The sequence below is a fragment of the Merops nubicus genome, unplaced genomic scaffold (assembly GCF_000691845.1).
Source record: "Merops nubicus isolate BGI_N331 unplaced genomic scaffold, ASM69184v1 scaffold12223, whole genome shotgun sequence".
NCBI classification, from domain to species: domain Eukaryota; kingdom Metazoa; phylum Chordata; class Aves; order Coraciiformes; family Meropidae; genus Merops; species Merops nubicus.
In genome coordinates, this window is record NW_008596929.1 from 1 (window position 1) to 17,931 (window position 17,931).

At 36.9% G+C, this 17,931-nt stretch overlaps 1 protein-coding gene across 1 annotated transcript; it reads left to right on the forward strand.

Moving 5' to 3' along the window:
• Positions 1-818: 818 nt before the first annotated feature.
• On the forward strand, positions 819-11,653 carry LOC103769354 (AP-3 complex subunit sigma-1-like; the record flags this gene model as incomplete). Its single annotated transcript, XM_008936546.1, has 3 exons — positions 819-851; positions 2,011-2,118; positions 11,000-11,653. Coding segments are annotated over 3 exons (270 nt in total), but the record flags the coding sequence as incomplete, so codon positions are not given.
• Positions 11,654-17,931: the final 6,278 nt, after the last annotated feature.

The window sequence follows — 17,931 nt, forward strand, 5'->3', positions numbered from 1 at the left end:
GGATTCTATGATTCTATGATTTTTTTGACTTTAAAGTTTCTGGGTCTATTAGTTGAGACTAAAGTTATAGCTGGAATTTCTTCCTTCATATCATCAGGTCTGGCAAAATGAGAAATAATGCCCTAAAATCTGGAGATGAAGACTGCAGTTGCTGTTTTGGTGCCAGGTGCATTTTTAGAAAGAGAATAAAATCCAAATCTATAATCTGCAGTAGCAAGTAGTGATACTTGCTCTGTTATGCTGTATTTTTATTGAAAGTTGGAAAAGAGCTGCTTCATAGTATATGCTCAGATTAGGTAAGACTAGCCAGAAAATTTTCCATAGTGTAGGGAGATGTGAATTACTCCCTAGCTCTCCTGTAAGTCTGTGTAACTCACATTCGAAAACTAGGGGGAAAAAAAAAAAAGAGAATTTCCAGAAAAAAACCAGTATTTTTTCAGTTGATTCTGTTGAATACATTATACCTTACATCAGGTGTCTTGTGAAATAACTCTTTGCAAATTTGTAACCAAATGCAAATTTACTCCTTTCTGGGGTTTAGTATTTCAGTTATTCCATACAATGTATTTACTAGCTTCTGTTTTTGTACAGCTATAAACTGTTTCCTGATGCTAGGAGTGAAAATAAGTATTCAGTAATGAGAAGGAAATATTGGTTATATCTTTCAGTGCATTTGGGTTGTCAATGTAGAGTGAATTAATTTAGTTTACCATGTTTTTATATTTTTTTTTCTTTTCTGATTTTAAACTTCTAAATTCACCTCATAACAAGCCAGGAGAAGTAATTCTTTGGCACTATTTTTATATTATGCTTTTTAGGTTGGTATGTTACGAAGGACATACACGCCAGAAGTAAGAGAACAGGTCAATAAGAATTGTAAATCTTTCTCATAAGCATTTGATTCTTAAAAGCTCTACCAGGCAACAACAGGCAGAGAGGAAGAGCTATTTTCAGCCTCTCTGAACACATTTGATTTAAGTTTCTACTGAAATATATTAATGATTTGTCAGGGAAACGACTCTTCAATTTTATTTTTGAGATTTGGCATAAAACCCAAGAAGTGTGGTTTTTAATATACAACTCATCTTTAGGCTTGTTTGATTTAGACATCTACTTCTACCCTTGATCCACAGGAAAATTCCAAGTATATCCGAAATAATAGTAGAATTATGCAAGTATCAGCTCGTACACTGTGTTTATTTCAGAAAAGCAATAGAATGACCCTTGTCTCCAGAATTTTAATGGATTAAAGTATTATACATTATACATTAATTCTGTATTTTGACTAGAAAGTTTGTGGAAGCATGCCCTTTAGGAAAAAAAAAAAAAAAAAGTCTTCAGATAAAATGGAAATACAGACTCTGAAGCAGAGATTCGTGAACCAAGACTCTCCTTCCCAAATCAGGGTTGCATAGAAGAGGGATATTTAGACATACCCATTTTCCTAATGTCTTCAGCTGGCTTATGTAGTCCTTCTGTTTGAGTCCTAACTGTCAATCTTAGTCCTTGATGCTGATAGCTCCCTATTTATGGTGTAGCGCAGGTATGTTAATTCTACTTCTAAGACTAGTCTTGGTACCGCTGGTGGGTGGGCGTCACTATGTCTCTGTTCCTTCATAGATGTAGCCCAAAGTAGTTTTTACAGAACTATGTGCAAGCAATTTGTTTAATCTTGTAGAATCTGCTCCTTGGAGGTATTGATGGTAATTAGTACTATTGTCCATAGTCCTTGGATAGAAAACAGGTACTGGAAGAAAGATGAATGTGAAGGTTTCTTCTAGCATTGGTAAGCTAAGTAGTATAGCTGATGACTTTGTAACAGAAGTATGAGCAAAGATGGTACTGGAGGAATTAATATCAAGTTACGAACTTGGTTCCCAAATGATTTTAAATAAGTTACTGACATAAATTAAGTGACTTACAGAATACATGTTCCTGCATTGAGTGATCTAGATATCATCTGTCCAGATGCATGTAGGATGTTTTGCATTTTTAAATTTTCTCTCTCAGGTCCATAATATATTGGCAGAAATGGTCATGGGTGGAATGGTTTTGGAGACCAACATGAATGAAATTGTCACTCAGATTGATGCTCAAAACAAACTGGAGAAATCTGAGGTAAGAGCGACTCACTGTATAGTTTCTGAACTAAAACCATGGTTCAGTAAATGCCTGTTATATAATGCTGTTTGTCCTCAAACTATATACAGCTGCTTGCTTCTAATGCTAAAACCTGACAGTGTTTGGTTAGGGTGTCATGCCTTTTGTCATAAGTAATAATTGCTTAGAGTTGCTGCTGATTAGTTTTTGCTATTTGTATCTAATAGCATTGTGTGTCATTGCTATTGAGATACTTCTGTAGTTCCCTAAGTTTTTCTTGCAGAAAGCGTTTTATTTCCAGTGTATTTATTATGCTGTACTAGTGACTGTAATACCTGAATAAAGAACCAGAGTGTGTATACAAAGACTACATATTCCTGTCTGCTAGTACGTTTCTGGGACCTGAAATAAGTGGGAGCATGTTTAGTGTCACAATAATACTGCAACACAAAATGATAAACCGGACCGAAATGGGCTAGACAGACTTTAAAGCCCAGTTTTAGACCCTTTGAAGTACATGCAAATACTGCTCTATTGATAATCTGAGCATTTGATCTGAAGTTGAGTAGATTCAAGTGAGAAAACGATATCCTGTATAGTCCGTAACAGTCTGAACGAGGGATACTCATGTAAGTTGTCAGAGTCCCTTTTCAATTCAACAGTTGTTGAATTTGGGTTTAGGAAAGAAACTTAGAATAAGAAAGGATTTTAGAATTACTTCAGCGAAGACACAGAGTATTAGTGTTCCTTTAACATCACCGGGCATGCCTTATAAGCCAAAATACTGCTAGTACATCTTAGATAAGTCTGTGATTGATTCTTACTGATGAAAGTATTTCCAGGGAAGAACACACTATCTGATTTTCAAACCATAATATTCAAATTTCTAAACAAATCTTTGCTTCAGCTGGAGCCTAAAGTTGAAGTAAGCTGAGTAGATTGAGATATTGCTGGTGGCATAAAGTAAATGACATTTCAGGACAAGACCCATCAAACTTCCTAGCTTTAACTTAAATGCAACAAAAAAATTAATTCTTCAGCTTGTTTGTGGTACAATGTATACTGTTCTCCTAACTCTGTGATCTCACACAGGCTACCTGAAATCTTTTTATGCTTTTAACTATCTGTTTTCCTAACTGTATGCAAAACCAGGACAATACTGTGTGAAAAACAGGAGGAAGCTTTGATAAGAGGAAGTATGATAAGATACTGTGCATAGCAGTATATGGATTTTATTGTAGATTATGAAGATACCCAAAGCGTTCATTTTAACATTTTTCTCAAACTCAGAATGAGCCACTGATCACAGAGTTGACTATTTAGAATTTTTCTCATAAATTTTTACTATAGTTTAATAACTTCTGTATATGTAATTTTTCTTTCTTTGACCAAAAAATAAGTGTCCCAAAAGTTGAACATACTGAGCAGCTATGTTCTGCCATGTTATTATGTGCACACCAGTTTTACCTAAAAGCATTTAGTAAAGGCATTTATTCAGTTTTATGTCATATGTTTATAATTCAGAATTATGTCAGTTCTGTTAGCAAATTAACTCTAGACCAGTCTCTGAATAGTCATCTGAAACATCATTTCACTGCAGACAGCTGCAATACCCACTGTTTTCCATTATTCATCAGTAAGTTGTTCTTTAAGACGCTTTTAATATACAAATAGGCACTGGAAAACACAAAAAAACCATATAGAGATCAGAGCATATGCAAGGCAAATAGCAACTTGTTCCTTTACATTCAGCAATGAATTATAGAAGGTAAAGAAGTAGTAGTGATACATTAAAGTACTTGGTGACTGGGATGAAGCAGAACATTTCACAGTCTTCTCACCACAAATGTATTTTTTCTTGTTAGTTCAGTGACTGTTTATTTTCAAATTTAACAGTTACTGTAGTGCTGAGGTACTTCACAATACTATTTCCTAAGATCGTAGATAATATGTTTCATGTATATCCACAGAAATTTCCTGATTGCTACTTCTTTCCCTCTTGTCTTTTTGATCAAGATTGTAAATCAGCATGTCTTCTGGAACATGTATTTTCAAGATAGAAGCAAATCCAGTTCATGAAAATCAATATTAGTAATAACTTAATAATATATTTTAATGCCAGTTACTAAGAAATCAAAACTAGTGAATATAATTAGTTTTCTCTAATTAAAAAGAACATCCCACATTATTTTTAAAATTTCAAAATTATTATTGAAGTAGTCTGTAGTTCATAGGACTGCCACCTATGCCTCAGCACTCTTGCTTTAGTCTGGCTTGCTAGACCTTCATCATAGTTCTTGCATCCATAAAATAGCTGCTTCAAGATTAAAGTGTCTTTTCTTTTATAGCTGAGATGATGAAGCTAAAAAAGTTGAAATCAAGGTACTTTTTTAGAAATAATTTGAATTTCATATTGTGCCCACCTGGCTTCCCTTCATACAAAAAATTTAGCAATTTGACATGAGGGATCTGTTTAGTTACATATTAAGTTTCTAAAAAAAGCCTTCAGTTAGAAGTTAGTGAAGAAGATCAGATGCACTTATTAAATTAAAAAATATTTGAGCAAAGTTATCACTCAAAGAATTTGTTAAAGCTTTCAATGGAGATTAATTATTTAAACCACTATGAGGGAATACTTAGCTTTGTTTTCTGATTCAGCTCTTATGTTGCTTGGATGGGCTACAAAGGAAATTCTATTTCTACCCTGAGAAATGTTGTCTTAAATGCATTTCCCTACCTTTCAGTTTAGTGTTATCTGTGAATGGATTTCTGGTCAATCCACCTAAAGCCAAAGGAACATTGTGATTAAGGGAGGGAATTTTGGGAAAGGGGTCATTGGGATTTTATGCAGAGCCTCTGAAAGCATTGTAGGTAAACATGGGCTACCTCTTCTCTATTTGGAGTGTTCAACTGCGTGTGATTTAGACTTTTAAGTTGGACCACATTTTTTTTCTGAACCTCCTGATCTTTTCTAGCTCTTTCCATTCTTCTCTCTTACAGACCTTTATCTTTCAGTCTCCCAGACAGGACAGGTAGACAAAGGTATTGCTGACTTTTAGAAAAAATGTACTTTTAACAAAAAGGGAAAGCAAAATGATGTCAAAGGCAATAAATTACGTAGGCCAGACTCAAAAATTATGTGTAAAAATACCCATGCTAGTCCTTGTAGCCTACTTTTTGTGGTAGTTTCTTCTTGTAGTTCCCTCATCTTTTTATTGGCTGTAGTGTATTTTACTAGCTTTCCATTGACATTGTATTTTTTATTTTATTTATCTTCCTGCGTTTTAGAATTTATATTTTCTTTATATCATTGTTTAAGAAACAAAGGAATATGAACTTGTATAAATATTATTTAAAAAATCTGCAAAACTAATCTGAATAAAAATTGAACAACAGATAAGAAAATATGATGTAATAGAAATAGCTTCCTTATTGGGAGAATTTTGTACCTAAAGTAGGTAATACAAACTCTTTTTCTCACCATTTAGTCTTTTGAACTGAAAGCAAAGAACTTTTGCCTGCTTAGAGAGAGAAGTTTCAGAGAAAGTTTCAGGTGAACAAAATATTATAAAACAAAACAAAAATTAAACCAAACAAACCCACAAACTCAAATAGTTTTGTACATACAGAATAAAATTATCTGTGCAATTTGTAAGGATGATGTAGAAATATCAAAGCTGATCTTTCAACCTTAAGTATAAAACGAGGAGGGCTGTCGGCATGTACTTGAGTTCAGATGTACATTTGCTGCCTTTGCATTTTGAATCACTGGATTTTGCTCTAAGATATCTTGGAAACTGCTACATTTGGCATGAATATTAACAAGGAACTGGAAAAGGCAGAAAATGTGTGTTTGAAGTGCGGTTTATGATCATCATCCTCATCGCTTGCTGTTTGAAACATTTAGCTCAGCTCAGCAGTTTCAGTATCAGTCAATGTAATTGCAGTACTTCAAAATTCATTTCCTCTTATTTTAAGTATCTGTGCATTCAAACCGCAGATACTTTAAATAGCTGGAACCTTAAGCAGATGAAGATTTTTTAATTTATTAATAGCTTTGCTGTTTACATTTTACATGATCTTTCTAGGATAAAGTAATGTAATACTTTCAAGATTTAACGAATATAATTCTGTAATTAGACTTAGTAGCTCTAAGTTGTAAAGCATTAGCTAAATATATTTTTGGGCAGTAGGAAACATTTTACCTAAATTTGAAGAAAATCAAGCAAATGACCTTCCTCTACCTAATATGTTAATATTTGTAACATATAATCTGTATTTCATTGTACCAGTAGGGAGCTTGATTTCAGGTGTTAGTTTTTTTTTTTTTTTTAATTTCTTATTTGTGCAGAGTTACTTTTCTTTTTCTCTGTTCTGCTCACACATATTCTGTTTTTATTTTTGGGTCTGGCAATGAAAAACAAACAAATAATTAATCATTCCCATCCATTACTCTCTTTGTGACTGAAGTGCTTAAAATTTCTAAGAGTATGTCTTAAGTCTTCGTATCTGTTTGGCCTCATTTTGATATACTTGCAGACTTCATTTTGTTTTTTCTCTAATTATGTTCATTTATTTAACTTCATAAAGAGGGGACATGATCATTCCTTTATATTACATATTGCATCCTTCCATGATTTCATAACCCTGCTGCTTTGAAGTCATACTTGTTCTGGAAAGAAGCATTGGTATGAAACACCAGCAGCAGAGAGGGCCTAGTACCTCTGAAATATCTGGAAAAGGGTGGCTTGTTTTGCAAAGCATTAGCCTTCATTATTTTGTTTTCCACTAGGCTGTATATTTTTATACGTTTATTTTAGTGATAGCTATCTCTTTGTAGAGTTGTTTGGGATGGCGGTTTTATTTATCTTTTTTTCCTGTTTGTGTATACATATTAACTACATTTGTTATGTGCAATACTTTTCCCAAATGATCTGAATTTCTTTTTAAAGAGTAAAACAGTTCTTCTGGGTTCACATTCATATAAAGTTACCAATGTGTCACTATGAGAAAGGGTGATGATAAGAATGAAGAAAATGGATTGCTGTAATGATAAATAATAACCTAAATAAAAACCAACTTGTATTTCTCACTTGATAGACTAGGACCAACGGAATAAAAGTTTTCTTATTAAAAGTGTCTATTTAAATCTTAAATGCTTAAAATAGCATTTTTTTTTTTGCATATGTGGCATTGCTTTTTCACTCTAAAAGTATACAAACATGTTTACAAGCATCTGTTGCAGTAACCGAACCTAAAAATTTAATATGCTGCATTTCAGCATTGAAGTACAACCTTCAATAACAAATGAAATCGAGAATACAGAGCAGCTGTGGCAAAAATGTGGTGTATTGGCTTATTGTAATACCAGCTGTATGCAATTTGTACTATATTTCTGAAATGTCATTAGTATGTCTCAGAAGTTTCATTTTCACTTGCTTAAGCCATTTGCTCACTGTGACAGACAATTCATAATTCACTGCATGTTTAAAGCTTGCTACATGTTTGGTTTTTTGTTTTGGTTGTTTTTTTTTTTCCCAAGGGAAACAGTTTTTGTTTCTTTGCACCTTACCAACTTATGTGCTGAATTTTTTGATATAAAAGGCAGTTGAAACTTGCCTAGTTCAATGTTAGAGTGATGGCTCTTTAATCAGATACCTCTGCAAAACTGGAGGTGCACTGGAGTGGAAGATGCTTCCTGTAGTACCTCTGCATTTGTAAATACAATTCACTTTCTGTAAAAGAAATTACAAATAAATGGAAGGACTGCATACTGTTTCACTGTCTGACATGCCAAAATGTAATGCCAAGGCATTCAGATTCAATAACATTTGAAATAATGTGTTAGTTTTCCAGTTTGAGAGTTTAAGTACTTTTCCGTTGTTTTATCCATTAGACATCTTTTATGAATTGTTGGCTCTCTCTTCAAAACGCTGTATGACTGTGTTGTTCTTGGTAGAGTTGACATTAATTGTGATAAATAGCATTTACTATGCATAAGATATATATACTACACTGAACTACAAGCCTACAACATAGAGGATTACAGGAGAAGAGAACATAATAGCTTGAAAATCTCTACTCCAGCCTATGATAGTGAAAGACAATCTTGCTGGCAAAAAAAAAAAAAACAAAAAGAGGTAATTGAAATTATAGTAGTTTTGTCAGGGATCTTCACTGGTCCTGATCCAGAATGTTCCTCATGAAATGTGACTGTTGGAAGTCGTGACTGTATAGGGGGGTGGAAGGGCAATGGTCATGTCAATTGTGGTACTTTAAATAATTCTCAATTGTGTCTCCGTTGTATCCCATGCCATTGGGGCGGGAGACAGGGGCTGTAAGTCTGTGTAAAGAGGATAGCTGCAGGTAGGTAAAAATAATGACCAGTTATACTAAAACTTTTATTTGTCCATTAAAAATAATTAACTTCCATTAAGTTAGGATAAGGAATCTCCATCCTAGCCACCTAGAAGGCATCTCCCTTTTGAATTGCCAGCCATGCCTGTTTGTGTGGACCATGTCCATCACTTATGATATTTTTCTGGTTCCCCATTGTTTCAGTTACAAACTGTATAAATCATTGCTTTTGTTACTATTTTATTAGTATTTTCATCTTTATGGAAAACAGTTTACATTGCCCCACTTCTGGTTTTGCTTAAAGAATTTTTCTCCAGTTACTGAATATAGAATTTAAAGATAGAACCAAATAAGAAGGAAATGTGTTTATTGTTTTGTCTGATAAAACTTCACTGGTGGTTACCTCTTGCTTTCAAATTAGCATTTCCAAGTTCTCAAATCTAAAAGGACAGTATTGGGCAGCTTCGTGTCTTCTGCAGTTTTTTAATAAATAAGAAATTTCGGTGTCTAATGCTGCTCCTTTAAGATATTACAGATTCAGAGATGCAGATTTTGCATACTTGAATTTCTTAATACTACTAGTATTAGGTCCAGATTTTCCCTTTCACGAGTATATTGCAACTGAAACAGCCTCTGAAGTGAATGACCTGATAGACTTGGTGATGTTAAGGGAAACCAAGGAAAAAGAGGGGTTTAGGCACATTTTTAGTTTTACTTAGTCTGTTCTTCTGAGAACCAATAATTTGGATTATGTTGTGGCAAACCAAATTATTGGGTTGCATTAAAGATTTAAGATCTCCTGAGCTTTCTCCTTTGCCCCCACATGCCTTTTCCAACTTTGGCATGTCTCATGTATGAGTGTTAGGCAGGAGGGATGTTGTAACATATTACTCCTGCCTTTCTGGTACCTATTCCTGGTACTGGCAATCCTCCCATGAGTAGAATGTAGGGATTTATGATGCTATAGCCTTTCCACATGATATAAAAGGTTTAGTTCAAAATTTGAAACCTTAATTTGTTTTATTTTGACTATGGCTTATTAATGACCCACTTATTTCTTATAAAGTAGTAGTAAAAGGGAGAAAATACTTTTTTGGACAGCCTTCAAAAAGCATAGTTGTTATCTGATGAGTATGTGGGGTGTCTGTCTCCTTTGTGCAGTAACACGGGTGAGACCATGGATGTCAAGAGTACTCCTCAGTAGTTATACCCTGTAATTGCAGTGAATTTTAGTGAAAATCAAGAATCTGAAAAGGCTATAATTTGAGCAGTAGTCACCTACCAACATGATTGAATAATAAAATATGACATAAACTTTCCTGGATGTTTTTCTTCTTTTGTTTTGCTACATGTCTTTAAGGCTTTTTTTCTCCCAGCAATAACTGTGATTTTTACACTATTGTGGCAAGTCTGAAATAAAACCACACAGCTAATTCTAAATGCACATAGAGAATCTAAATTTTAACGAGAAATATTTCCATATTATATTTACATTTACACTATATGTAAACTGAATAGTACCTTTTCTACACAGCAACAAATATAGTAACAACTATCGGCCTTTTTTAAGTAGTCCATAAATAACAAGGTTTTGAAGAGGTGTTCTTCAGAAGCAGTAGGGAAACATCCTGTCCAGTGGCTTCAGACCTCTGAGCTATAAATCATTTTTGTTAGCATTTCACTGATACACCCTAGTGCTTGATCTTGGCAGCTGTTTTACCTAGAAGGCAGAACTGAATGGAAATATGTAACGAACTTACTTCTATATTGTAAAACTTGAATATCTATGCAGAAAGGCTCTGGCTTTAAATGAAGAGAGACTATATACAGTAGAGGACTGCAATACAAAATAGGTACTTCAGTGTTTAACTTGGCATCACCAGATAATTTTATAATGTTCCAGTGTCCCCAGGGGCTGCAGATAGGTTAGCGTGTAATTAGATACTGTTGGATAACAGATTACTTCAATTGGTGTACAGAAACACTCGCTCTGCATGCTGTCATCCACAAATGCAAGGTGTTTATCCTTTTCATTTTCGTCTAAGCCATCTTGAAATACCTTAGATGTATGTAGATATATATTAATTTAGATAAGTAACATGGTTCAACTGACATTCAATAGCTTATTACTTTGGGATGACGTATTCTGAATTTGTAACCATTGTTCACATGTGAACCATGTGAACTTTTAGAACGGGTAGGAGGCAAAGACAGCACATGGGACTTAAAATACCTCAAGACTGTCTGTTCTATAACTTAACACATTACACGTGCTTGGATAAGCCTCCAGTCCTCCCTGCATACTTCTCCATCAAGTTGACATTACATGTTTTACCATATAAAAAGGAACGTGTGAACTGTTTTCTCTTTCTGGTTTAATATTTCCAAATAACCCATTTCATTCCAAACACTATTACCATCTGGTCTTTCTAATTGTGTAACCGTGAAAATAACTGAAAAGTTAGTTGTCTGTCTATACTGACAGTGAATCTTCTTGTGACCAACTTTGCCTGACTTGCGTTTTTCCTCACTTTGTACACAGGCTGGTTTAGCAGGAGCTCCAGCCCGGGCTGTTTCAGCAGTAAAGAATATGAATCTGCCAGAGATCCCAAGAAATATTAATATTGGTGACATCAGTATAAAAGTGCCAAACCTGCCCTCTTTTAAATAACATGGCTACTCCAGGTAAAACCAAGGAAGAAATGTAATAGAGATTTACCACAAAATTGTTTACTATATAAATAACATGTCTAACTTCTACTATTGGCATAAAACTCAAGGTACTGTATAGACATAATTTGAAAAATCAGTGTGTGGAGTTGAACGTTGCTTTTGTCTTGTTTGTGAAATTAAAGGAAATGGGTAGTTCCAGTGTGATTTCTAAATTACATTCCTGTGCCCTTGTAAGGCATATCACTGTGTCTCGGCTGCTGCAGTATTTTGGGAAAGTATTTTAAGATGTTCTTTACTTTGTATAACCTATAATGCTTAGGTTTTTTTGTATATTCACTAAGGTCTATGATTAGCGCATTCCTTAACTACTTCTGCTGTTTGTCATTATTATTTAAGACTTAAATGCAAATATTGCATGAAAACTTTCAACTCTTGTTTTGTTTAAATAAAATCATAACTAACTGAACTTCTAATTACCCGTTTGTCTGAAATCTACTCTGCAATAAATCATGTTATTTCCTATTCATGGAGCAAATTTGCTACATCTAAATACTGTTGTAGCAAGCATTAATGTTGTATTTTAATCTCTGAAGGAATTACATGGGGATACTATGTAGAACATACTGACTCTTTTCATTTCTCACAAAAGCTGTTGATTATCAGTCTGAAGGAAAAACTGCCTTTAGTGAAGTTCCAATGACTTCTGTTTACATATAGATGTTGAGAAGATACTTACACAATCTGATAGACTTTCTCTGACGGTCTGACTTTGTTTTGGGGAAAAAAGGATCTCTGCAGTTGCTGAAGTACAGAATGGGCTGATTAGATCAGGCAGCTCAGAACTGTAAATGTGTGTGTATCTCACGTGTGATAAAGGCACTTTGGAAAGATAAATGAGGATACTTTAATAGGGCCTCTGTGCCTGGTGGCTTTTGAGACTCTACTTCAAGAATGAGATTCTTGATATGGTCAAGACCTCAGAAAAACTAAGTGCTATCACCTTGGCGTAAGTTGCTCAGCTCTTGAACTCTTATGTGATTATAAAAAAACAAAAAAAAGGGGGATAGATTTTGGTTTTTATAATCATGCTTTTAAGCTCCGTGTGATGTACAAGTCTGTTTAAATGAACAATAAAAGTATCATTGGGATATTTAAGAATTCCTGTCATTCTCTTCTCGAAAAAATATATGCAGTTCATACGTCATAGGAAAATACAATACTGTTATCAAGGACAACACATTTCAGTAGTCTGAGACGTCCTGTGTTACTTCAGAAATTTGGATTTTATGTAAACCAAGCACTCTTTTCCCTCAAGTTGAATGTTAAGACATACCCTGTAGGATACTTGGAATCACATCCCATGGTAACTGATCTGTAGTAACAATCGTTGGTGCCCTTTGAGAGCATTGGAGAGGGAGAAAGAGAAATTATTTTTGAAGTACAAAATGTGATGCAGTCCAAGGAATTTTAATGTATTTCTTAAGGGACAGAAGAAGAAATGATGTACATTGTTCGTGTAACATTTAATAAGCATCAAGTAACACAATTTTATAAATGCTTTTGAAAACAGACTTGCTCTCTCCATACCTCTTTAAAAGAATATTGATTCTTCCAAATTACTTTCTTAGTTTCTGGCTTCAGGATGTTTTAGGTAGGGTTTAAATAGAAAATTGCCACTTTATCATTTCCACTGAAGAGATTGGATGGTGAAATGTGCAGCATTTTTTTTTTTTTCTTGCTATGAAGCAGAGTCTTCTTTAGCATTCCCAAGTTAGACAGCTTAGCTAGTACCAGTCTGGAACTGTTAAAATTTTACCTGCTTTTGCCAGCTTTCTTCTGTTTTTCAGCTTAAGTCATAGACCATGACTCGGTCAAAGAAAGTATGTTGAATATTTTCCACACTGTTCTCCCTTTGAGGATGTAGTTAGTGCTGCTGCCAAAGTATCAATAGGGAATTTTGAAACATTTGATACTGTAACCTACAGAGGGTTTTTCTAGCTATTTATGAAAGAAGGTAAATTTTGCAAATTCTTCCAAGTCCTCAATTTTTTGTCTCACTTCTTTCCCTCTGGTTTATTTGCAGATTTCTGAGCTTATGTAGTTAAAATAGTTTTCATTCCTAGCAGAGAAATGTTTCTGGGTTTTTGGGATCAAATATATTTCCAAATCTTTAGAGGAAATATGCCTGAGATGCATCTCAACATGAAGCATGTTTCAGATTAATTTCTCAACTTTTATCTGTCAATAGCCAGTCTTTCATTCATTTTAATAAACTAGATCTTAGCTTTTAAAAATTGCATGACTACTTTAAAGCTTTTCGTTTTTTTAACTTTGTGTTTTGCATTACTATTGTTTATGTTACTTTTCTCCTACCTGACAACATGGCTTCTGCTGGAAAGGATTCTTCTCTGGACAGCTCTTCTATAGACACCAGACTTTTCAAGAAGCTACACTGTTTGTGACTGGCCATCAAATACTTAGCACAAGGCTGTGACAAACAACTCAAGCAGAAATTATTTATCAGATTTGCACAGTAAAACTGCACTCCTTTCAAAGAGAAATTCTCTTTTGCATATGGAAGAGGTACTGTACAGAAAGCCTGAATGGTAATATTTTTTGTTAAATAAGTGCAGATGGTATGACAATGTGGGCTTCCTCAGGGTAGCTGAACCTGTTGGCACCCTTTGGCCAGAGCTGTGTCTTTGGTTTGCTAGGGAACATATTATTATCTTACCGCATCATTTGATGCTGCCATGCCTTAAACTAAAACCAGCCAGAGAAAGATGGGATACTTGACTGATAGAAATTGTGGAAATGGTGTTCTGACTCTTGCCCTTCTAGGGCTTGCCTTGTGTTGCAGATATTCATAGGCTTTCCACAGTGCTGATCTGCTTGTATTCGTCACCTTGATGAGAATGATGTGCCTTTCGAATACTCTGTCTTATTTCACCAATGCCCTCTTTACTACTGGTTGGGATTTAAAACAAATCAGCTGTGGGCAGTAAATGACCTTGATTATAAATGTAAATGTTTTTAATGCTTTTGTAACTGCAAAAAAAGAAATGCCCTTAACATATATATATGAGTGTGTGTTTGTGTTTATATGTATATATAACACATCAGCCTTTTGCATTACCTGTTCTTAAAAAAAGAAGTGGTCATCTTGAGTCATCCTTTAAGCTGCAGAAGCAGCGACTACCCTGTAATACTCCCACCTCCACAGGATCTGCCATTTTAGTGACATTCGTCAGGGCGCCAGCATGTAAGGATGGATCACTGAAAACCGGTTTTGCTAACTCTGGACATTTCCTAGATCTGCAAATGAAACATTATTAAACAGTAGCTTGAGACTATTTGACACTTCTGGTATCTGAGACACCTTGTGTTAATTTCCCTAACAAGTCTTACAAGGAACAGCTGAGGGAACTGGAGTTGCTTAGCCTGGAGAAAAGGAGGCTCAGGGGAGACTTTATTTGCCTCCAGAACTACCTGAAAGCAGGCTGTAGTGCGGCAGAGGTTAATCTGCTCTCCCAGGTAACAAGCAGTAGGAAACCTCAAGTTGCACCAGGGGAGGTTTAGGTTGGATAGTAGGAAAAATTTCTTCTTTGATAGAGTTGTGAAGCCCAGGAAAAGGCTGTCCAGGTAAGTGGTGGAGCCGCCATCCCTGGAGGTATTTGTAGTGCTTAGGCACATGTTTTTTTTAGTGCTGACTTTGGTTGTGCTGGGTTGACGGTTGCACCTGATGATGTAAAAGGTCTCTTCCAACCAGTTCTATGATTCTATGACATCACCTCTTTGCACAGACTGAGTATGCCTGTGGCTGCAGTACTAAAGGCATTTGAGTTGATTCATCATCCATCCAGCGAGACAGAGTGACAGCCATATTTGGGCCATACTCAACTGCTTTCCCCCCAAGTCTGGCTCTTCTGAAACTCAGCAGCTGGCCAGACAGCAGCACACACAGGTTCCAAGTGTCCCTTTCTGCTCTGGCTCTGCTGTCCAGCTCGCCAACAGGACTGCACCAGAAGTGGCGCAAAGCCCCCTCCAGATTCTCTCCTGAGGAGGACTAAAAACATCACCAAAGCCAGAGCTAAAAGCAGGCCTGTAATGATGACTGAGAGCTGCTTGGATGGACAAGTGTATGGTGTCTGTTTCCTTCTGACTTTCATGGTCCCATCCACAGACCCTCTTCTGATGCAGTTTTCGTCCCTCAGCCAGAAGACTTGCTGCAGGACACAAACTGAATTTCACAGCTTCAGATGTTTGCAGGGGACCTCCATGACCCGTGACCAATGTGTATGGCAGGATACCTGCATGATCAGTAGTCTGTGTGTGCATCTAAGAAACTTTTGCCTTTGATGTCACCTATGGTGACACCCACATCTTAGCCACCAAAGGCCCATCCCAACAAATTTGACCAAGCAATCTGCAAATGTCCATAGAGAGAAGCAAAACTGCAATGGACTTTGGATTCAAAATATTCTTTACAGTAATTTGATGTGCTGATGTGTATCTGGACAGCAAAGATCTTTCATGATTGCTGTGGTTTGGGGTCATGGCCGCCCCCAGAACTGTAACAGACGCTCTCTGTTAACCCCCTTCTCCCACCCCCGAAAGGGAAACAGAAAGGGAATAAGGGAGAGAGACTTATTGATTAGAAAAGGAAAACACATTTAATACTACCACTAATAATAATAGTAATAATGATAATAAAATGGAATATGTACAAATATGTACCAGATCAGTATCAGACCAAAAACTGGGGAGCAGCCCCCGGGGAGAGGGTCCCAGGCTGGGCTCAGCCACAGAGCGACTGGGCACAGGAGCTGGGTTCTGGAACTCAGTTCAGGAGCACAGGGCTCAGGATCCACAGGCAGGATGGATGGAGTCCTCCCCGGATGCCAGCCACTGCAGCAGAAGCAGCCAGCAGCCCAGCAGAAGGTGTTGGAAGGGGCGAGGGAAGGGCTTGCCCCTCCTGGTCCAGCTTTACTGGACGTGAGGGCTGTGGGAGGGAGTACCCCACTGGTGAATCTTGGGGTCAGTTATCCTGCCCGCTCCTCCCTTCAGGTGTGGGGTACTCTCTGCCCCCCTCCGTGTGGGATACAAGCTTATCAGTGGCCTTGGTCTGCATACAAATCCCTGGCAGTAACTCTGAACCACTGCTAAAACCAGACGGTTTGTGAACACGCTGCTAACTTCAGACACAGCAGTGAATTAGAAGAGCTTTAGCTAAAATATTTAAATCATTGAACAGAACAGCTCTGTTTTACCCCAAACCAGGACAATGATTCAAACAGCCATCCTCTTCCTGAGTGTGATGCTGTTTTACTTGATGTCAGAAATTGTTTGGGTCACCCTAGGACACAATTCATGGTTCTTTTCCTCCCTGGGACACCCTGGCATCTCGTGTATCAGACTAGCCTGCCTGTATATAAAGTCTGCTTCACCAGGGAGGGCTGTCTGTCTATCTATCTGCCTGTCATTCTTTCACGTCTTTCCAGGACAGGTATTCATCACAGGTATGTCCAGCAAAGTCCAGCAGAGCACATCCTGGTTGCCATCCCTCTGCAAGGTGTGTATTCATTCAAGATGTGATTGCCCTGACAATATGTACCATATGTTGCTGTACTGAAATATGTTAATGTAGGTATCTGCCTCCTGACTCAGGTTTCCTCTGCTCACTTAAAACCAAGGCCAGACAAACACTGCCTAGGGACAAGCCCTTACACAGACCTGCATGCTGGAGTCTCTCTGCCAGCAAAGGAGGGAGAAAGTTTGTACGTGATCCTCTTCCCAGAGCGTAACGTGTGAGTTTGTAGTATAGGACTGGTTGTCTGAGGAAGCCTCATGAGATGTTACAGTTCTAGGTGGTATAAGGCTACACAAAAGGCCTGAATCAGTTCTCTGGCAAGAGGTGCTATTGCTGAGGTGATCTTCAAGAGAAAAACAAGAGCAGGTAGGAACATCCAGAGCATTTTACAATTTAGAGTCACCCAGGAAATCTGCAGCAAGGCAAGAAATGGTGCTCATCCTTTTCCTGCTTGCATCAGTGCAACAGATTCCAAAAGCTTAACAGTATCACCCCATTAAATGAGCCCCCTTGGCCCCTGAAATTTCAGTTCTTGGGTATGTTGTAGCCCATTTAAGTAGCTTAATGCCACAATCATATCTTTTTAGTTTGTGAGATTGCAGTTTAGTGAAATACTCATATACAAGCATTCTGGGTTAGTACAGCACAAATTCCAGCTGTCCCAGCTGTTCCTCCTCCCAGCTTCTTCTGCACCCCAGCCTGCTCACTGACAGGGCGATGTGATGCAAGGCCTTGGTGACACGTAAGCAATGCTCAGCAATATCTGAAGCATGGGCGTGCTGTCTATGCCGTGTTGGTAACAAATGCGAAATGTAGCACCATGTGAGCTTCTCTGAGGAAAATTAACTCTATCCCAACTAAAACTGGGAAAATAATATGACAGGTAGTGGAATGAGGGGAGAGAAGGTGGTAAGGTAGTAGCTCAGTGGGGCTTTGTGTCATGCATGCAGCCATTATTTAAAATTAATTCATAAGTATGTATGAAGAAGGGCTTCCTGATAATTCTCACTTAGGTTTCCCAGGAGGGAAATACTCAGGAGGGGGCTTGGGTGTCAGTTTAAAAAAGAATGCTGCTCAAAAGAAAAGCCAGGAGAAAAACAGTGGTTAAGGAGGGCTGTAAAAGAAGGAGCTAAACAGGTTATTTTATCATCTAGGGATAAAATTGTGACAGAGTTGTGAAACAATTTGTTAGGGTAACTAACATATATATA